The sequence below is a fragment of the Ammospiza caudacuta genome, chromosome 1 (genome assembly GCF_027887145.1).
Source record: "Ammospiza caudacuta isolate bAmmCau1 chromosome 1, bAmmCau1.pri, whole genome shotgun sequence".
Classification (NCBI taxonomy): domain Eukaryota; kingdom Metazoa; phylum Chordata; class Aves; order Passeriformes; family Passerellidae; genus Ammospiza; species Ammospiza caudacuta.
Genome location: NC_080593.1, coordinates 11,286,283 through 11,308,950, shown reverse-complemented (window position 1 = coordinate 11,308,950; position 22,668 = coordinate 11,286,283). Strand labels below are relative to the sequence as shown.

General features: G+C 41.7%; 2 protein-coding genes across 2 annotated transcripts; one reads left to right on the top strand and one right to left on the bottom strand.

The window, feature by feature from the left end:
- Positions 1 to 342: 342 nt before the first annotated feature.
- IDI1 (isopentenyl-diphosphate delta isomerase 1) lies at positions 343 to 6,862 on the top strand. Its single transcript, XM_058803549.1, has 5 exons — positions 343 to 428; positions 1,499 to 1,662; positions 2,640 to 2,732; positions 4,014 to 4,144; positions 4,689 to 6,862. The coding sequence occupies exons 2-5, from the start codon at positions 1,521 to 1,523 to the stop codon at positions 5,004 to 5,006; spliced, it is 684 nt and encodes a 227-aa protein (XP_058659532.1). The 5' UTR covers positions 343 to 428; positions 1,499 to 1,520; the 3' UTR covers positions 5,007 to 6,862.
- Positions 6,863 to 7,712: 850 nt separating this feature from the next.
- Positions 7,713 to 19,201, bottom strand: GTPBP4 (GTP binding protein 4). The gene is made up of 17 exons (XM_058811393.1): positions 19,110 to 19,201; positions 18,308 to 18,478; positions 16,935 to 17,038; positions 16,126 to 16,262; positions 15,424 to 15,524; positions 14,951 to 15,043; positions 14,251 to 14,442; positions 14,098 to 14,163; positions 13,302 to 13,391; positions 12,779 to 12,889; positions 12,448 to 12,525; positions 12,288 to 12,339; positions 11,590 to 11,690; positions 10,536 to 10,733; positions 9,665 to 9,730; positions 8,466 to 8,600; positions 7,713 to 7,930 (listed from the first exon to the last, which is right to left on the bottom strand). Exons 1-17 carry the CDS (start codon positions 19,155 to 19,157, stop codon positions 7,778 to 7,780), a joined length of 1,896 nt encoding a protein of 631 aa, XP_058667376.1. The 5' UTR covers positions 19,158 to 19,201; the 3' UTR covers positions 7,713 to 7,777.
- Between the last annotated feature and the right edge of the window lie 3,467 nt (positions 19,202 to 22,668).

Genomic DNA, 22,668 nt, shown 5'->3' with positions numbered 1-22,668 from the left:
TACAGCCTCACTGATTCTGTGATTCCCTTCAGAAGCCAAACACTGCTCCCTGCTCAGGGAGTCCGGCCCAGCCCGGACCTTCTCCGGTACCGGCTGTGGGCACGGCTGCACACCCCGCCCACCGCACCGCCCCGCGCCCATTGGCCAACTCGCCGCCGCTCCCTGTCTCTATTGGCCAGCGCCGCTCGGTGCTGTTTCGCGATTGGCCGCGCCCTCCACCTCCCCCACCTGTCACTGCTGGCGCCGCCTCCCGCGCCGCAGTGGGGCGATCGGGCGATGCGGTGACGTCAGGGCCGGGCGGCGGCGCCATTGGCGGGCGGGGTGTGACGTGCGATGTGGCGCGCGCTGCTCCGGGCCGGGAGCGCGGCCCCTCGGAGCGGCCCCGGCGTGAGGGGAGAGCGGCGGGGGCCGAGCGCACGGACTGCGAGGTGAGCGGGGAACGGGGCAGGGAGAGCGGGGCACGGGAGAGCTGCCGGGCGGGCCCAGAGCGGCCTCCCTGCCCTCAGCTCCGTGCCGAGGCGCGTCCAGAGCTCTGTGTCCGGTTCTGGACTCCTCCGTGCCTGAGAGACGTGGGGCTCCCGGAGCGGCTCTGTCGGAAGACAGCGAAGGTCATGAAGGGACTGGCGCATCTCTTAGAAGTAAAGGCTGAGGGAGCTGGGTCTGTTCAGCCTCGAGGAGAGACAGCTGAGAGGAGACATCGTTAATATCTATAAATATCCGTGGGAGGGTGCCAAGGGAATGGTCCTCATTGCTGAGCAGTAAGGCACGGGGCAGATGCGCAGGAATTCACCTGAGCGTGAGGAAGGAATTCCTTTCCCTATTCCCTTGGAACAGGAGTCGGTGTGAGCCCCTGCCCCGGGGCTGCTGCAGAGCTGTCTGAATGCCAGCCTGTGTGCTCCGGGATGAGCCGGGCAGAGCAGGGAGGTCCCCGGGTGATCCCTGTTCCAGCCTGGCCCGCTCTGGGACTTGCTTTGGGCTACCGAGAGCAGCAGAGGCTCGGGCAGATCCCCGGGTGGCCCCTGTGGTCCCTTGGGCTGCCGGGAGCCGCAGGGGCTTGGGCAGGGCAGGTTTTGCTTTGGAGGTGCCTCGGGTTGGAACCCTGTTCCCGAGCCTTTAAAGACTGTGGAGAGGATAAATCCTCGTGTACGGGATGCCTGGCGTTATAAAGCAGCTGGTGCACAGCTTGACCTTTGGAACTGGAATTCCTGCCACTGACAGCCCAAAAAAATGTTATGCCCAGCGTGGCTGTCCTGCAACAGCTGCTGCAAGGCCTTTCTGAGAAATAAGTGTTTCAAGCACCTGTCAAGTGTTGCTATGTGGTTTGTATTGTCGGTAAGAAATTTCAGGAAGCTAAAAGCATATAAACTCTCTCAGAATAAAACTGGTGTGCAATTTGCACCATGTCAGAGAAACAAGCCATTAGGTTATTTCTCCCACTCTGCCCAGATCCTTATGGAGGTTGTTTTTTAGTGAATGACTCTTCATTGTCTGTCTTCAGTGGAACGTGTGCTACCATCAGGATGCCTGAAGTAAACACAGATCACCTGGATGAGCAGCAGGTGCAGCTCTTGGCAGAGATGTGCATCCTTATCGATGAAAATGACAATAAGATTGGAGCAGAGACCAAGAAAAACTGTCACTTGAATGAAAACATTGACAAAGGTATGGCTGCTTATCTCCTAATTGAACCATTAAGTTGATTAAATATTTTCAGAAGCATAGTCATGATTAAATTAAAGCCTTGATCTCAGGTGAGTGTTGGATCAAACCAGAGCAAGTGTCTCCCCTCAGGCCCCTCCTCCTCAGCATTAAATATTTAATGTTAAAATTCTGCAGAATAGAGGCAATTAGAGGCAATTGCAAAGGAGAGAAATGTGTGATTGCACATACAAGCTTGATAAATATTTTAAATCACATTTTGAAGATAGAGCAGTATTTTTTCCTGTTTTGGATACCTGGTTCTATATAGCTTTTTCTAAAGAATGCTGTTTGTTTCTTTGCTGAGTTCTTTTCAAGTAGAAAAGGATTTCATTTTAAAGTAGTTCACCCAGAGTTCTACTTCAAACACTGCTAATAGGAAAGGGTTTAACTGATTTTGGGTTGGTCAAATTCAACAGTCTCTCTTGGAAGTGTGTGACCTCTTTTTATGTACTTAGGGAAAGCATCTTCCTGAAGAGTGAGGAATAACAAACTGAAAAGGTGAAGAAAACAGCAATTATACTGTTTTTAATGGAGCCTATTTTTGTTCTGCTTTTGCAATTCTTGAAGGGTCTTGAAATTCAGTTTTTTAGGAATTTTTGAGTCATCTCTTCTAGATTGTAATTTTATGGGTGCCAAGCTCTCCTTGGAAGCTTGCCCAAATGTGCACATTCAGAATGGTGAACTGACTGAGTTTAGAAGAACTCCTCTGTTGCATTTTTATTCTAGGAACTCTTCTAATTCCATGTTTTGCATAAGCTGACTTAGAAACCTGAATAATAGCTCTTGAGTTATTGATCAAATTCCTGGTTTTTAACATATATTAATTTAAAATTGGATTATGTAAAAACGAGGCCATTATAAGCCCTTAACTGTCTTTATATACTTTTTTCCTCTTGTATTAAATATCTCAGTTTTGTTGTTTGTTTTTTAATTTTTAGGTTTGCTGCACCGAGCTTTCAGTGTTTTCTTATTTAATACAGAAAATAAACTGCTGCTGCAGCAGAGGTCAAATGCAAAAATTACATTTCCAGGTTAGTGCTGAAACACTGTATTTATATAAATGCTTTATTTAGATCAATACTTTAAAAAAATACATCAATCCAATCCTGCAGTGGACTCATTCTGAGGTTTTAGAATTTACTGCTTTGGAGAGGACATTCTTCCAGTACTTTTGGGAGTTCAGATTACCTTGTGGGTGAAGTAAGATAATGGGAATGCTTGTGTATTGTTATATATATTCTTGGGAAGTGGTTGTCCCTGACATGTTTGGTCCTGTTGGTGCCAGGGCAGAGGGTGTGGTGTTTACCCCTCTGCTGCAGGACATTTATGGAGGTTGAATAAATGGCTCTGGTGGCTGTGCAGAGTGTCCCATTGCCCTGCTAAAGGCTGATGTGCAGCAGAGCCCTGGTGCCTGGCACATCTGTGGACCTTTGTGTTGTCTTGACAAACTCTTGTTTACCTCTGCCAGAAGTGAGGCAAAAGTGTGGCCAAACCATGCAGTGCATGACTTTTGAACACTCCTGAACTGTCAAATGCACATAGAGAGGCATAAAAATAAGGAGGGGATCAAATAGAAACAGCTCACATGAGGTGTGCTGGAGGGAGCATGAAGCTGTCTGTTGCAGAATTTTCAGTGGAAAACAAAATCAAGTGTTTCCAACTGGAGGAAGGAAGACCTTTTTCTTTTTTCCAAGAGAATCTTTACTTCAGAGCTTGTTTCAACCTTTTGTCTATAAAAGTCAAGCTCAAAAGCATCTAAAATAAAGTTAGAATATCTACAAACCAAGCATCTAAAGTAGAGTTAGAATATCTACATTTTGACTGGTTAGCAGAGAAGGAAAAAGTTAAAAACAGAGTTATAGATTGTTTGTCCTTTAAACACAGATATAAATTTTGTATTTCATTCTACTTACTGCCAGCTGTTCTTGAAGCTCTGGGAATATTTTCATTATTCTGTTACATATGAACTCCCAAAAGTAATTTTAATTAGCATTTGAGAGATAAACCAGGCCTTTACAGACTGGCTCTCTAAGTAGATGTGTTGGGGATAAGAATGCCTGTCCTCATGTGTATCAAACAGTAGCCTGCAAAGTAGTGCTTGGCAGAGGCAAATCCCAGTGCAAAATATGTAGAGGAAAATGAGAGGTGTCAATATCCCCTTTCTGTGACCTTTGTCTGCAAAACAGAAATGAGGCTGGGATGTGTTCAGTAACTGGCCTTTGTCTCTGGGGGATTTTGGTGTTGTGGTTTTTTGGGTTTGTTTTCCCAGGTCCGTATATGTGTCAAAACTGAAGTGATTGAACTTGTTGCAGATTGTTTTACCAACACTTGTTGCAGTCACCCTCTGAGCCACCCACAAGAACTGGAAGAAAATGATGCCATTGGTGTTCGGAGAGCAGCGCAGAGACGGCTGAAGGCAGAGCTGGGAATTCCCATGGAGCAGGTAAGGAAAGGAGAGAGAAACAGGAATTCTTGGCAGCGCTTGCCAGCTTACAGACTGTGTGTGGCAGGCAGAGTCAGCCTCAAACCAAAAATCAACTCATCTTTGGAGATGCAGAGAAGTGAGTGAACTTCCAGAGATCCCTGGAGGGCAGGGTTACACTTGGTCTGTCAGTTCATGGTTCTGACCTTGGCTTCAGGTTGTCAACTCTTTTCCTTGGGAGGTGAGGGGTAGGTGCCAGTGTTTGTGTTCACCAGGGCTCAGTGAGTGTGCAATAAAGTCTGGTCAGCATTATTTAAAACATGCCATATAGGAGAAATACACTCCCAGTATTACAGGGTGAGTCTGGCTAGAGAAGTGCTGTGCAATTCATGCCATCAAACTGCTTTTTCTTTTTCTAGTAATTCTTTGTGAAAAAGTGCATTGCAGTTGTACACTTGGGAACAAATAATTTCTAAGGAGGAGGATGATAGCTGATAAATTGTACTGCAATGCCCAGCAGTGCAGTTCTGGTCTGGCAGCACTTCTGACAAGTGTTTTTTTGTAGGTACCTCCAGAAGACATCTCCTACCTGACTCGAATTCACTACAAGGCCAAGTCTGATGGCATCTGGGGGGAACATGAGATAGACTATATCTTATTTGTGCAGAAGGATGTGACACTGAATCCTGACCCCAACGAGATCCAGAGCTACTGCTACGTGACACAAAAAGAACTGAAACAGCTCCTGGACAAAGCTGCCAGGAATGAAGTTAAGATTACTCCATGGTTCAAGCTGATAGCAGAAACCTTTCTTTTTAAGTGGTGGGATAACTTGAATAACTTGAACAAATTTGTTGAGCATGAAAAAATACACCGAATGTGAATTGCTGGGATAAAAGGTGCTGAAGGTAGCAGTGATGTGTTGTCTCATTAACACTGGGAAATCTTGATGTACCTGCAGAGAATTGCTCCACATGGAGCATGTTTAATTCATACAGAGGTCATAGCCAATATTTTTTCTTCTGTCTTTGTCATGTCTTCCCCCTTATCCTTGGTTCTGTTAAGATCTCATGTAAAATGGGTAACAGTAGAATGAAACCCCTGGGTTCCTCCTCCTCCTCCATTGCCTGGTGAAAGATCCTCAGCCTGTGTGTGCCCTGCACACCTGGGAGGGAGCCAGGCACCTCCTGCCCAGCTCAGGGAGGAGGGCTGGGCTGTTCCCATTGAACTCAACCACACATTAAATAATGATTACACATGACTGTGAGCTCTGCTGTGATGTTGAGACCAACTGCCAGAAGGAAAAAGCAATTCAAAGTAATCAGGATTATTTTTAATTGCAGAAAGCAAATGTCTTCAGCTACTGTACTCTATAATTAAGCAAACCCATAAAAGCTTAAGTAATTGGATTGCCTGTGTGGAGTAAGTCTGACTTTGAAGTGCTAACAAATGTGTTAAAGCTTTAGATAATAAACACTGTTTGGGGGTTTTCCCCCCACCAGGCTTTTCTGATTATTTGATGGTTGAGTACTGGACATCCCAAATTTTTTTAAAATATGTTAATTACAGCAAATGTAAGTGGTACCTGTCTAATGTCAGTACTCTGGCTTTGGAGACAGGATGTGCACTAAATGGCTCTTCTCCATTTTCAGAAAACAAGGCATTTTGATATAAGGGCTTTTCTTTTCCTGTAATAGTCATTCCCAGACAACTCAAACCCCTGAACCCCACAATTCAAGACTTAACATTTGTGGGCTTACACTGGGTCTTGATGTCAGTTAATTAGAAATTGTAAAAGAGTACCAGAGCTAATCCTTTTTGATCTTGCAGTCAATCAATTGCTAGTAACTTAGGAGGATTTTTCAGTAAGACAGATACTGAAGGGTGCTTCAATTTTAATTATAGAACTGGGGGAGAGGAGGGTCTTCAAAAAAGTGTGATTTCTTCTGTTAGCACACTGTTTTTAAGTTCTTGCAGAGCCTGATGAAATAGGATGTCATGCAACTATCATTAAAAGTAAATGTGGTTGTAATGATTCTGTGTCTGGATTTAGGGTAAAGTTAACTTTTTCCATGGTCAAGGTTTCTCTTTTTCATCCCTGTTGTGACTGCAGCACTGAAGCTTCCATGTACCAGCACCTCCAATGGTTCAAGGTTTAGAGCCAAGTTTGTTGTGTATGAGCCAAAACTGATGAATTGTTTCAGGTGAGGGAGCAGTGATGTGATGTAGCAGCTGTGTTGAATTCAGTGCAATCAGCCATGATAGCCAGCTGTAGGCAATGGAGAAGTTCTCAAATACTTTTAAAATCTAACTTTATAATTAAACCACCTTGCCTAAACCCTTGGACTGTTGTTTTCTTTCCAGATGGGAAGCCACATGGAGAATAATCTGTCATGCAGCACCCTGCCCATTAAACACCAGTGAAGCAGCATGATGTGGGCAGGACAGCAGGGCACAGATCTATGGAAAAAAGTTCTGTTTTTCTAGTTCAGCTTGGAGCAAAAGCTGGCAAAACAGATCCTGAAGCAGAAGCCCTGTGCATACAGAAGCTGAAAGAAAACTTTTGTTTAACAGTTCTTAAAGCCCCTCAGTTTTTCTTGGCATTGGTCTTCTTTGCAGGATTACAGTATACTTTAATTCTGGATGTATTACACAAAGTAGATGAGAGCAGCTCCATGAATTTACACATGCTGCAAAATCTGACATCTGAGCAGTCACTGGCTGTATTTCAAAAAGTAGTGATGTGAGGGCTCTTTCTTCCTCCTTATTTTTTGGGGGGCATGTGTTAATTTTTAACATGGATTTGAAATGTACTGTTCAAGCAACACATTTATAATGCATAATTTTACAAACTTCTATGTAATCATTGACCAAGTAGGGACAAAAAGAAAATATCTCCCATTTGACAATATATTTTGCCTTGAGCAGATACAGAATTTTGTCTATCAGGTCCCGAAGAGAAAATGTCTTGCTAAGCCAAGGATGACAGTAGCATGTGCTTGGCACAAAATTTCAGTCTGATCCTTTTTCTCTACATATCTGAAATAATAATCTGAAATATTCAGGGTTGTAAGGTGTAACCTTCCCATTACAGGTGGCAGGTCAGTACTAGAACTGCAGTTTCTCCCCCAGTGCCCCTGTAGCTCAGTGAAGTGGCAGCATTGCTCCCGTGCTTCAGTGCACAAACACAAACTTTGTATAGATCGTGATGCTGTTACTTCCCCCCATTTCAGCCTTCACCAGTGCCACAAACTCATCACAAAGGATTATCTGCATGCAGTAATCCAAACCTTACTGAACCCAGGCATTTTTTATAATGGTAGTTTAACAAGGTGTTCACATTTCTAGACTTAACCTCATTTAAATTAGGTTTGTATAGAAATAGAAACACTTTACTGATACATGAAAGTCAGGAATAAGAATATGGAAGAAAGTATTTTTATGGGTTTATAATGGTTTCTGCCACTAGAATTGGGAAATTTCAAGATACTGAAATACTGAGCTTGAAGTATCTTAACCATGAACATAAAACACACACTTAAACACCAAGTATTACCAAAAAGGATGACAGGACTAGAAATTAGTTTTAATAAATTTAATTTTGATTTTAAATTGATTTTTTGATTAGTTTTTAATCTTGATTCAGAAGACTGCTTATCTTCTCTGTGTTTTGCCAGATTTCCTCTTCCCAGTCAGCAGATGTCTTGGCTTCAAGTTAAAAATGTGCCTGTCTGCCTCTCCTTTCCTGCCCAGGCGATTCATTTTCTTTTGAGCTTTCTTTGCCATGATCTTGACCTTCTTCACCATCTATTTTAAAACAAACACACATACAAACATGCAGAGTAACTTCCTCAGTAACTCAGGGAACAAGTTTTAAGAAAACCCACACCTTTAAGAAAACCAACTGAGCTGGATGGTTTTATAAAGGACATTAACACCGACTCCAGAGCAGTATCACTGTGACACTATCGAAGTGACACTAACCCTCCTTAGCAAAACGTTCCAGTGCACTAACACACAACCATGCTGTGCCTGCAATTCCTCACTTACTACAGGTGGAACTCCACAGTCTGCAGAATTCTTCCTTCAGATTTGCATTTAGAGACAAGAATTTAAATATACTTCTTTGGTCTATATTATTATAGATAATAATGGTCTATGTTATTTGTGAGAAGGAAGTAGAGAAACAGAGTCCAAATGAAAAGATGATGGAGCTGCAGGGAGACCAAGCATGAACTCTGGACAAACATAGCCAGCCTACTCTGAAGTTCCCCAGGAGCTGCTCTAGGTGTAACCATGCTGGTAGAGCTGCCCAGCAGGTAAGAACAGGTAAATAACAAACCTTTTCATCCCGGAGGCCGGACACGTCCCGTGGCGTGCGAGAGCAGCTGCGGCTGCGCGACACCGACCGCGGCGTCTCCGACTCGTCGCGCTTGCGCTTCCTCGTGGTGCTGCGCGACCTCCTCACGTAATGGGCCTGAAATTGAAACCATCATCTAAGCCTAAAGCCAGAAACAATCAGCTCATTTCTAGTCAGAGTCATAGGAAATACAGGAAGTGGATTGCTGTGATAAATTATATTGGTTATTCCATGGTAACGTAAAGATCTTGACAGATATTGGTCACTGTCTCTCTGTCCTACAGGAACATTCACATTTCATTTAGCTTTTATCCTCCACAATTACTAACTGGCTTTTTTCTTTGGGTGGAGTAGACTCATAACTAATCAATAAAAAGATACAAATTAATGGAGAGCAACACTTAAGTAATTTTGCAACAGCAAAATAGCAATGACGAAGCCTACCCTGATTAATGTCCTGTGCACTGGGCAAAGCCCTAAAGAATTTCAGTCATAAAGACTGATCATGTATAGCATAAGTATTACATTTCTACATTGCTCCTACATCAACATGGCAGAGCAGCTCTGAGAACCATAAATGCTTGCTTCAGATGTGTAATGTTGACAGCTCTTGTTTCCTACCTCCTTGTATAGCTAAAGAATTAGAGATCTCAAGATCCAGGGAGCTGTAATACTGCTGGATTTGCTGTACAAAATGTTTTGGGTTTTTTTCATTTATGTTAAAATTTCTCCTGGAGGCCAGTCTCTGATGAAGTACTTTATCTGCCTTACATTTAAAAATGCCAGCTACCCTCAAAAACTTACAGCTCGTGGAATTAATGAACTATAAAAAGATAGGCCTGATCTGTTGCTATTACTATTTCTGACATAGTAGAGTCTCATCCAACAAAGCAGACTTGAAAATTAAGAAGTATGCTTACCTAAGCCTCTTCTTGAATCCTACACAAATTCCAAGAAAGCAGTGCACATTGTTGATAAATGTTAGTTTTTCAGCTTATACAACCTATTTTGATCACATTACTCAAAAAATTCCAGTACCAACTGCCTCATCTGCAGTTCCTAATCCATCCTTAATAGAACCCACCTCTCTCTTGTGCCAACTTTAAAAAGCATTTCAACTGTGCTCAAAGAAATCTAAGTCTCTTTTAAACAAGTATTATGTTCAATGAGCAAAAACTTACATCATCTTTATTAGTCATGTCAAGTCCAAGATCAGTCATTTCTTTCTCTAACACCTTCCTCTGGACCTGTAAAAACACAGTTAAGAAAACACAGTTCTTTTAAAAAAAATCCTTCCACCTTACTTTTTGTCTTAATATATCACCACAAGTCATTACATTTACTTTATATTACTGGCTTTATCACACCCACACACAGGTCATTGATGTCCTACCTTCACATTTCATTTTTTGCACCCATAAATTCTGCTTCACAAGACTCCAGTGGCCCAACATTTCCCAAAGATCATATAATTAGTTTGCCTTTTTGGGGGGAAGCTGACAAGGAGAGCCAGTTTGGTCAAAAATGTTTCCTTTTCTCCCAAAAGGCACACATTCTGAAAAGGTAAGAGATCCTGGGGGCAACAGCAGCTAGATTCATTTTCTCAAATGTCCAGTTATCAGTTTATTACTTTGCAGTTGTCATGGACTGGTCAGAAGAGACTCTGCCACCAGATACAGTGATTACCTGGCTACTAAAGAGACACATCACCTTTTCCAGATGTGTGTAAATTACTGTGATTTTAAGTAATTGTCTAATTCTTAGCATTATTTGAATTTTAAGCAAACAGACAATATACAATGAAACAATCCAATTTTCTGAAATACATATGGAGTTTTACACAAGACTCACTTATGTGACACACAAAAAAAGGGTTACTATCCCTCCTCAGCTAAGCAGTGCCCAGAACTCTTGGGAGAACAGAAGGGAGCAAGCAGTGACAGGGCCAAGTATGAGCAAAAGGCATCAGTTCCACTATCCAACAGTGAAACAAGCTTTCATGATGCTCTTACATAGCAGCAAGATTTTTTACAGAACATGTTCTACACTCACCTTTTTAGCTGTTCTGGGCATCCTTGGACCATGAACATCTTTCTCCTTTGACTGCAGGATTTTCAGTTTCTTCTTTTCTCGGATTTTCCTTGCCAATTGTCTGATTTCCATCATTTCTTCATCTTCACTTTCTGGTTCACTGTCATATTCTCCAGCAGCTTCTCTCAGCTCTTCTTCTTTCTCCAATTCTTCCAGTTTCTTAGATTTTGAAGAGGTAAAATGGAGATCAGATCCTTGACTTACAATCCTCAACATCATATTTGTACATGGTCCTGGGCCATGACAGCACACAGGCCCTTCAAAGAAGGAACTACTTTGCCTGATAACCACACAAAAGGGGCTGGTGACAGAGATCACTGTGAACCCATGGACACACTGCTGTGCAGACGCACTCCATCACTCCACATCAACACTTGGCTAAATTTGTGTGGCTGCCCAAAGCTGCCCAGGGTGTGAAAGCAGCTGTACTGTCCTGTGAGCTGTGCTTGCTGTGCCATTTCTGGAAACAGACTGAAAAACCCTTCTCTTCTGACATTCAACATGAGTCCAGGACACCAGCAATTCACAGGAACCCAACAGCATAACTGGCAGGCTCCATGGGCTGCACTCACCACTCCTCCTTGACAACCAGCAGGAAATCCAAACAGTGACTGTTTGGATCTTACATCTTACAAATTGAGCATTCAGTCCATTTCCTCCACAGACATAAATCTGATGGATTAATTTCATATTATTAAAAATACATAAAGTTTGATAGCTACATTCCTGTAGCTGTAGTCAAAGAACAAAGAAATATAACTTCTAGTGCAAACCTCATATTTTAGAATGGAACTGTTAAGATCATTCTGACAAGGTGAAGCAATTTTCCATTCTTCTGAAATTCTGTCCTTTATCATTCAAAAACTAGTACATTTTCCCATGACAATTGCAGACAATGCAAAAAAAGAACAGGTTCTCAGGATACATTGTTTTTAATCTACAAATGGTAATTGACATTAAACAAACAAGAGATAAAGAGGAAAGAAAAGTGTAAAGCAAAAATTGAAAAACTCACTCTCATTATATCAGGATCAATGTAGTCAAGTATATTATGGCCTTCCCATATCTCTGGAATCTTATCATATTTCTCAGATGAATTCATTAAGTCCCAGTATTCTTAAAAATACAACAAAAGTTGATAAAGAGACAAAAATTAATTTCAAATAATGTTGCCTGACAAAAAACAACACTCAGAACACATACACAAAAGAAGTGCCCTACTCCTAAGAATTTGGCAGCACCTCTGCTATATTCACAAATATTTCTGATCTCCATCCTACTACATCACTGAGCCAAATATTGCTCAGTGATGGCATGAACCACTGCCCCAAGACATGCCAGGCAACAAAAACCCAGCTGAAACACAACACATGCAGTTCTCTCTCATATTGATACTTTCTTAACAAAGAGAGCATCAGAAATTAATGAAGTACTATAATACAGAATGGAAAGAAAAAATCACTTGAATCATCAGAGCAGCTGTTTCATGTCTGTGACTCCAAAATGGGAAACAACTGAGTAACACCACAAAACACATCAGTAAAGATCTCCAGTTCTGGAACAGAAGGATAGTATGCACTGAAATGGTGGCACTGGCAACTAGTTGAAAGGAGTCAGGTTTAGGTATTCCCCTTAAGGCTGAATAGCCACACTTTACTTATAATGGTAATTTAGCAATAATAATGGTAATACCAATTCTTATCTAATACTTACTCTGCAGATCCAAAATATAATCATCTCCCATTTCAAGTTCAATATCTCTCTCCTGCAAAGACATACATGGCTTTAGATACCATTTAATTTAGAAGCTATGGACTAACACAGCAAATTTAAAATCCAGCTGCTGATTTCCTGATTTAGAGATGCCACTTACCAATTTCCTCTTGGGAGTGTCCACTTCCATGCGCTTCTTACGAGCTACTACTCCTTCAGGTATAAAAGGCAGTCGCTCCTGGAACAAATCCACCCCAAAAACAAAAGGAAAAGTTCACATCAGTTTTTTCACACTGATATAAATCACTAGCTGCACTGTAATGTATTTCTGAAGAATACAAAATCCCAAGCTCCCAGCAGGAAAGGCACTTACAGGCGATAGATTAGAAAACTTCATCATATCAATCTGTTTGCAGATTACAATGACAGAATTCTTATCCTATTTAAGAAGTATTGGGAAATACAATAAATAGTGTAAACATGTAGCCTACCTTGTTATCTCTTTTGGTTGGCATGGCCAAGTGTAATCTATTCAGTACTTCATTCACTTTATTTCCTTTCATTTTAGTATCAACACGATGGGCCAGCAGTCTGTCACAGGCCTGAGAGGGCACATGGCAAGGTAAGGTGAGGAACAAAGACTTTCAGACACAGCAAATGACGCTGCAGCCATTCAATCCCAGGTATCTGGCTTCACATCTTACTCTCTTTGTGTCTTATACCTCTACCTCTCAAGAAAGCATCAAAATATTTTATATTAAAAGCATGCTGGGAAGATGCATATGCAGATATAGTTTTTTAATAGGACTCCGAAAAAAGTCACAATTTTAAAAAAATTATTCCAACATTACTTTCCTTTTTCACCCAAGCTCACTTGAGGTACAACAAGGAAAACATTTTTGAAGTTTATCTTATATAATGCAGTCTATAATGCAGTCTAACTGAGATTTTACTCATAAAGCGAAGCAAGATGTTAGCTGTTCATTTGGGATGAAACTAAGAGAATGCACCTACCTCTGTTTTAACTTGGATTACACCTTCTTCAGTTAGTGTACTTGTCTCTATTACAGAAAATCCTTCTGCTTCAAAAGCTTCAAATATTTTCTAAAATTGAAAAATTAACCCAAATAATGACATCATGTGCATTTCTTAATATACCACAATACATAAAGACCAGAAATCTTAATCCAATATCAATACCTACAATGCATTACTATTTTATTAGAAGGTGTTTCTAAAAAGATGACAGGAAGCTTGCAATTATAGTTCTATTTAATCTCTTCCTTATTTTATAAGCAAATAAAAAAGGCACCTATAAATGACCCATAAGAGAAAAAGAAAAAAAGGGAGAGAGACACAAGTTCTATGTGCTTTAGCCTGTAGATAAAATTTAGCCTGTAGATACAACTGAATTAAACCTGTAGGACCTTTTATTGCAACTGTTCAGCAAGACCTCTGAGTCTAGTGCTCACTGTGCCTGTCACTGAAAGGATTATTGAGTAAAGCTATTGTCTAACTTCCAATTAAAGCAGTAATTGTAAGTTCTCACACCATCAGAGATTTCTGAAACGATTAAGAACCTGCCTTCTGTTTGGCATTTACAATACTTAGGCAAGGACTACATTAGACAGTACTAAAGAAAGATGGGGTTGAGACCTGCAAAGCTACCTCCCACTGCACAATTAGAGCAGTTCAATAGAGGAATGATCATGTAAAAGATTTTGCCCAATAAAAATTATAATCATCCACAATGCACACACAGTATTTTTGTACACATCAGAAGACAAAGAGGTGAGTGAAGTATTCTAACCTGGCTGTCTTCAGGAAGTTCTGAAATCCTCTTCACATCACATTTGTTTGCAACAATTATAAGTGGCTGATAAAAAGGCAAAAAAAAAAATCTTAATTCAAGTTACCATGTTATAAAGCCCTGGGGTTTGTTAATAATGTGAACAAAACTCACCTTGTTAGCAAACAATGGCTTGATATTTCTGAAGAGCTCCACCTGCTCCTCCAGGCTGTGCCCACACTGCTCAGACACATCCATGACGTAGAGCACGGCCGCACGCAGATGTGCCAGGGCAGTGATAGCCTGCATCTCAATGGTGTTCCTGTCCTCCAGGGGGTGATCCAAAATACCAGGAGTGTCCACCACCTAAAATTAACATCATTCACCCAGGTGTTACTGATCAGCTGTTGCAGAACACGTGGTTGATTGTTCATCTATATATTGTCTTTTTTAAGACAGCGACAGTTTTTCCTTTCTGTCACAAATAGAACTGTGAGCTCTGCCAAACTGGGAATGTGAAAATGTAGAAATGGAAGAAGAATGATGTTTCATAACCAACACTCCAAGTATTGCAAAGCAAGGGAAAATTCTGCCCCTACCCAGCCCAGAATTTGAGAATGATAAAAAGTGATCTGGCATTAGTCAATAATTCCATTTCCCATCTTCCCTCCAACAGAACACAGACCCATGCATGTACATTTTTAGAACAAGTTTTGACTGCTGCTCTCACTTGGCACACTGCACCTTGCACAGCAGCTGTCAGACACAGCCTGTCTGATCAAGACAGAAAAAGGCACCTCCCATGGCAAAAAGGCAAATCAGGCTATAACCAGCTCACTTCTTCAAGGAACTGCAAAATAGTAACAGTTCTTACCTGCCAACGTAGATACTTATAATCCATATGTCCCACAAAGAGAGATTTCGTGGTAAAGGCATAAGGCTGCACTTCCACATCTGCTCTTGTAACCTTAAAACAAGATTTAGTCACACACATTTATTTAAAAATTCCTGAAGTTGCAAGCAGTATATTCTAATTATAATGCACTGTCTTTGCTATGGGGTAAAAAAAAAAAGAGCTAAAAATTGGTTTTTCTAGCTTCTCTGCAAGTATTTGTCTATCAGAAAATATGCTAATGGGCTGCTATTTTGGAAAAGATAAGGATTTTTAAGAGTAAAATCTATCAAAACTTTCCATTTATTCCTCCAGGAATTTAATTCAACCTCTACTCACACATTTGAACTTGCTACTGCTCACATGAGACTCTGCCACAACTATATCAAATTGTTTAAAACTTATTTTAATTAAATTGTATCTCAATATTATCTATAGAAAAACCACACACATACCTTATTTATAAAGCTGGATTTCCCAACATTTGGGTAGCCACACAGCAGAAGAGTTCGTGTATTGGGATCAATGGTTGGCAAACGAGACAAATGCTGTCGCACTGAAATGTGAAAAAGATTTTTTAAGTATCTCTGATAATTTAAGTTTTACTGAGATTGAATAACTATACGTATGCTGAATTGTTTACCTAAAAATTAGTAACATTTCTGATATATGATCATTTATGGAAGTATGTAATAATTTGCAGACTTCACAAGTATCTACATACGACAAATATAAAATTTAAGAAATATCTGAAATAGATGAAGACCACTGTCTTACAGCTAGAATGACTCCACCAAGTTGGGCAACGTAACCTGAAGGACTGATAAGTCTGAAGTAAGGAGCAATGTCTGCAAAATCTTTAGCAACATTTTTCACATACATGTTAGTGAAAAGAATGGTAGGTAAAAGACTGCCTGTGACTTTTAAACAAAGAAAAAGTTTAATCACTGTTAGTGATACTATAAAAGCTAATAAATATTCAAAGAGAAAACTACTTTGTTGAGAAATAAACACTAAGTTTTTGGAGATTTTTAAAACCGTTCCTGTGTTTCCTGGATCTGTAACCTGTACGAAACACATTCTTCTAAATGCTACTAAGCCTAATAAATTTTATACCCAATTCAGGTGCCTTTTTTCAGCCCATATGTAACACCCACCTTGCTCCAAATACTCCAGGCTCTGTTTCTGTCTCTTGATGATGGTGCACATGCGGCCCAGGGCGGCGCGTTTGAGCTGCTTGCAGCGGTACAGGGAGTCGCCGTACTTCATCAGCCTCACGTAGTCCTTGGCCACACTGCAGGCACAGGGAGCACAGATCAGCCACAATGGCCCAGGTATGGGTAAAACAGAGAAATGAGATGAGCACAGGTCAGCCAACCACCCCCAAGCACGGGCAAAACCAGAGAAATGAGATGATCACAGGTCAGCCAACCATCCCCCAGGTATGGGTAAAACAGAGAAATGAGATGAGCACAGGTCAGCTGTAGCCATGATATTTTCTAAAAAATCTTTTCCTTAGGATTTTTCCTCCTGAGAAGCCGAGAAGCCTCAGGAACAAAATGTTAACAATGATTATCTGCTGCTGTGGAATGCAACAGGTGCATCTGTGATTGGTCTCATGTGGTTGTTTCTAATGAATGGCCAATCACAGTCAGCTGGCTCGAACTCTCTGAGCCACAAGCCTTTGTTATTCATTCTTTCTTCTATTCTCAGCTAGCCTTCTGATGAAATCCTTTCTTCTATTCTTTTAGTATAGTTTTAATATAATATATATCATAAAATAATAAATCAGCCTTCTGAAACATGGAGTCAGATCCTCATCTCCTCCCTCAACCTGGCACTCCTGTGAACACAGTCACAGACAGCCACAATTCCCCAGCCACAGCAAAACCAGAGAAATGAGATGAGCACAGGTCAGCCACAATCCCCCAGCCACAGCAAAACCAGAGAAATCAACAGCCCTTACTTGTCAATCAGGTTCTTGGCAATATTGATCTGCCCCAAAGCCAGCTTGTAGTGGTCTTTGTCATACAGGACATTCATCAGGTCTGCGTAGAAAGGATGAATATCCTAAAACAAATGCAGAATTTTTTGTTAAGTTAATAGCAGAAAGCTTAAAAGGCAGTTAAAAAAGCAGCTAAAAGCAGTTTTGTTAAGTTAAAAGCAGAATCTGATATTAAGTCTCTTATTTTCTTACTCCAAGATGTTTATTTCTTCTTCAGTGTAAGTTCTTCAATGTAACTTCTTCAATGTCAGTTCTTTTTTTTCTCCACAACAATGGACTGGAGAACAAATGACACTAACACAAGTGACACTAAAAGCCAAACAATTTTCATTACCAACTTATGTAAGAAAAATAATCTGCTTGGTCATTAAATGCATTAATCTTAACTGCTCTGAATTTCTTCTGCAAACACATCTTTGACTTATTCATACAGAGTTTCCAGTTGATCTTCTGCTTTCTAAAATACTTCATATTACAACTTTGAAGTCTTTTTTTAAGTAAAAAATTGCAAGAAGCCAACAGAAATTGTCTCTAAGAGGAAATTCATATTATAGCAGAAACACAGCAATACAATTAATTATCTGAGTGCTGCATTACATTCTATACAAGCCTGGACAAAAAAGGGCTTTTTTAATGCCCAAATAAATCCCTAACTTTTCAAGGAAATGGCATCTCTGGTACAAATCTTTTATGTAGAGTATTTCTGCTAGTTATGTATTTACCTGAAGAAATTTCATCACATGATGTTAAAAAAAAAAACACAGAAGATATTTCTGTGAATTCTGGAGCAACACTCACTGGATATGAAATTATCAAGAAAAACAATTTAACAGGTGAATAATTTCAATCTGTGCAGAAAACTGCACATAAAAAAGTCCCACTGGGCACATGCATAGAGTTGCAGTTGTTGGAAGTTAATACTGTGTTTCTAACCCCACCCTTTATGGGGTCAAGGACAACAGTTATATTGTCAAATTAACTCCTGAAGATGGAAAGCAATATGATATATTATATTTCTTGGTATTTCCTTGGGAAGATTAAACATAAGCAGAATTTCCATATGCACACACAAAGAAGAAATAGGCAGACATAATATGCTCAAAACCCCCATATTTTGTCTTAATTTAAAAGCAACTTCTGGCAAACATATCTGATCAGCTAAAAGCTTGTAAATTCCAGCCTTTAATGACCATCCGCGGGCACAACTTAACTTCTGCTCTTCACAGGAACATACAACTTTTGCAGTACAAGTTTTGCCACGACTCACAGTAAAATCTACTTGAAAGCAGCCGAATTGTCTACACAGAGAAATCAGCAAATGAGAAAACACTTACATCTAACTTCGGGAAATCTGTTAAGATCTGACTGAGTCTGTCATGGTAATTTTGCTGAGTAAATTTGACTTTTCGCATATAAAAATGTCGAATCCGATGGATTTGGTAATGTTTGTGAATGACAGTTGGGGTCTTTCGCTGAGTCTTTGACAATGTCAAGTCTATGAAGTCCTGCAATCGAGGAAACATGATTAATTACACAAAATGTCAAGTTCTTGTAAAGGCAACAATTTTATTTCCGAGAAGGAGCACGCTGAGGAGTTAAGTACAGCCACAGTGGGACAGGCATGTTTTAGGGCAGGCAGGAATAAGAAGTTTGCACATTCCCTGTCCAGTTTCTATTGCAACGGACCGCGGCCCGGCCAGTCCGAGCCCTGCCGGAGCTCCCCTCACCGTGCTTAAAACCCCTTCTTCCGACTAGAAAAATACTTTATTTTCAAGCAAGACGGTGTGATGAGTTTCGGTATGAGGCAGGTTTGGAAAAGAGGAGGGATTTTTGTGGGGACATCTCCGCAGGGAGAAGCGCGGCCTCAGGATCGCTGCTCGGGATCCTGACAGGACCCCCCCGACACTATACGTGGTACGGGCCGCCGGGCGCAGCAGCACCAGCCCGGGCGAGTCCACGGCTCCCGCGGGAGGGGGAGCAGGCGAACCCGACACCACGCCGGCACCGCGGAAGGGGCAGGAGGGCAGCGCGGTCCTCTGAAACCGCCGAGCGGGAGGAACGGGAGGGACGGCCCGGTGCGGAGGGCACTGAGAGCAGGGCCCGGGCCGGGGCAGGAGCGGGGGAGCGCGGCCGTACCTTGGCAGACGGAACCACCGTGATCTTCTTGAAGTTGTAGAGCGCCATGGCCACCGCCGTGCCACGCGCCGGAAAGGGAGCGCGCCCGGAGCTCTCGCGAGAGCTGTGCGCGTCCGGCCCTTGCGGACCGAGAGAGGGAGGGACGGGAAGGGAGAGAGGGAGGGAAGATGGAAGAGGGGCAGGCGCTTGGGGTTGTGTCTGGGTCTTGCCCGAGAAGCATTTGATCGCCAGCCGGGTTCTGGCAATGGCTCCCTGATGTGATGATTCAGGGCAGACATGGCTTGAGCCCCGTAGGGCCGAGAAAGCAAAACACACCCTCAGCCTGTTGAGCACTGAGTGAAGGCTGATCTCCATTAGCACGAAGGAGTTAAGAACAGAGGGAATAAGGATGGCAGAAGGGACCCCGAAAGCCTTACAGGGGCCAAGGGGCCCACGAGTGGCCTTGTCCAGCTGGCAGCCAGTGCTGTGGCCCAGCAGAGTCACCTGGAGATGGATCTCCAGGAGCAGCTCTGGGTCACCCGTGGGATACCAGGAAAAATATCTTGAGATTGTGCAAGAATCATGGAATCACAGAATCTGTTAGGTTGGAAAACATCTCCGAGGTCACTGAGTCCAAACACCAGCATGTAATCTCAATGCCACTTTGCCACGTCCGTAAGTCCTTCCTCAAACACTTCCAGGGACAGTGACTCCCCTATCTCTCTGGGCAGCCTGTTCCAGTGTCTGATCATCCTTTCTGTGAAGAAATTCTTCCTAATGTCCCACAAAAACATCAACCAGTACAGCTTGTGGCCATGCCCTCTTCTCCTGTTGCTGATTGTCTGAGAAGAGACTGACCTGGCTGCAGCCTCCTTTCAGGAGTTGTGGAGAGCAGTAAGGTCCCCCTGAGCCTCCTGTTCTCTGGGCTAAACACCCCCAGCTCCCTCAGCTGCTCCTCATGGAATTTGTGCTGCAGACCCTGCTCCAGCTCCATAGCCTTTCTCTGGACAAAATCCAGCACCTCAGTGTCTTTATTGAAGAATGTCATGTCTCAGAGAATGTCTTGAAAGACACACGAGATGTTCAGAGGAAGAATGAAAGCTGTGAAGACCAAGGGATTAATGTGGATAAGGGAGGGAAAAGTGTGGGGAAATGGAGAGAAAAGGGGATAAAAGAGGCTGGTAGCACACCATGGTCAGTACAAATGTCTGATCATACCCTGCACATCCTATCACTGCAGTCTGCCCTTTTTACTAAACGCCATTCCTGACCATTTTCCAGATTGAGGGGGCTCTCTGTTCTGTTCCTGTGAGTGAGAAGCCAGGTGCCTGCCACAGGAAAAGAGGCAGAGCTCCATTGTGGCCATGTTTTTGGGGTGCCAGGAACTGGAGGGACCATGGTGCATGCACACTGTGCGTCAGTGTATGTGTACATGCATACTGTGAAAAATGTGTATTTTATGACTGGCTTTTTGCAAATATTAAAATGAATATTATATGTGTTATGTTAGAAAGTAATGCTGTGTTAATTTTCTTAAGTAGTGTGTTAAATATAGTTTTATATTGTAACATAATGTTAAAATAGAAACTATATTATGTAGGATACTTTTTTTAAGAGAGGACTCGTACTGAGATAGCAGCCACAGGACACCTAAATCTTTCAGAGAAAAGAATTTATTGCTCTCTTACTGAGTTCTTCCTGCCTTGCTCAGCCCTGAAGATGCTGTTAGGTTTCAGAGGAAGAAGTTGACACTGACCAGACAAAATCCTTTGTTTGAATGGAATTTATGCATCATGTATGAGATGTATGAATATGCAACAGGCTTTCGCTTTTAAGGGTTAATCCTCTGTTAATGTGGGTCCTTTTTTGGGTTTATTTTGCCCAGAAAAACGTACCAGGACCATCCATAACTTTTTGTTCTTATTGTCTCGTATTGTTCTAAATCCTAATTGTCCAAATTGTTATTACTCTAATTATATTACTATTTTTATAACCATTTTATTACTATTAAACTTTTAAAATTTTAAAAACAAGTGATTGGCGTTTTTCACACATACACAAATGCTCAACAGGCCGAGAACTTGGGGCTGTTCAGAGAAGGTTGTGTGGAAACCTCACAGGAAATTTCCAGTGTCTAAAGGGGGCCTACAGCAAAGCCAGAGAGGGACTCCTTGTCAGTGAGCGATAGGACAAGGAGTAATGGGTACAAACTGAAAAAAAGGGGACATTTTTTATATTAGGAAGAAATTCCTCACTGTGAGAGTGATGAGACCCAGAACAGGTTGTCTGGAGAAGCTGTGGCTGCCCCATCCCTGGCAGTGTTCAAGGCTGGGTTGGATGGGTCTTTGAACAAACTGGTCTGGTGGAAGGTGTCCCTGCCCATGGCAGGGGGTTGGAATGAGATGATCTTTGAGGTTCTTTGTGTTTCTCAGTCTTCCTTTCAGCTGGGTCTGAGTCATGGGGCTGCAGCAGCCTCATCTCCATCAGGCTGATGAACTCCTAACCCCAAACAAGCACACTCTTACTTCCCTCTTTACTGTTTTTCTTTAATTTCTTTTTTTTCATAGTAACTTTCAGTGACTTGTCTCATACTTAATTGTAAATCCTTTCAGATAAGGACAAAGCATGAGTGAATTCTGGAGCAGTTTATGAATTTGACTGTACCTTGTGCTCTAGGGTTTTTTGTGTATCTTCAACAAACAAGAAATCCAGATATTTAAGATACCTGAATGTAGGCACGTCCTGCAGTTTGCATATCTATCCCTGTTTTCCACTTGACAGTAAGCTGGCATGCACATCAGTTTTAAATAAAAATAAATTTTAAATAAAAAATAATTTTAAATAAAAATTACTTTATACTCTTTGGGAGGCAAACTAGATTAAAAATTAGGAATTCCCTTGGCTTCCACACTGGTTTGGATTTTTTTTCTCTCCACACAAAACATGACATTTTTCACTTGAGAGAATTTAGTTATGTGTTAATCTGTGATTGCACATTTTTCTACAGTACTAGAAATTCAAATGCATAACTCCTTTTACATTTCCTTTCTTTAACTGTGCTCCTGGTTTTGCTGAAATGCTCCAAACAGCTGTCCAGTGCAGTGGAAATTTGTAAGGTATTTGAAAAGTAAGAATTCATTTTTTCAGCCAGATGGTAGTTAATACTTTCCAGCAATTAACTTCAGGAATGACTGCATGAGCACTACGTGTTCATAAATATGATATTAGAGCCATTCCTGTCTCAGGTCTCACAGTGGGGCTGCAGCTGCCCCCTTCTGAAGGGATGTGCAGCTTCTTAAACATTTTGATATCACCACTTCAGTCTGCCTTCTTGAAGCATTCTTGTGCACTGAGATTTGACTTCACACTTGATTTATAGTGCATTTTGCCTGCAAATACATCATTCTATGGAATTGAAGGAGCTTTTCTCTAAGTATATCCCCACATTTCCCCAGTTTCTGGAAAGATCCTTCCATGAGCTGTCCTGGGACACTCAGCCTGCCCAGCAGCTGGGACCAGCAGACCCAGCCTTCCCCAGTCCATGGCACTTTTAGGTGTGAGCCCCAAGGCCCCGGTGCCC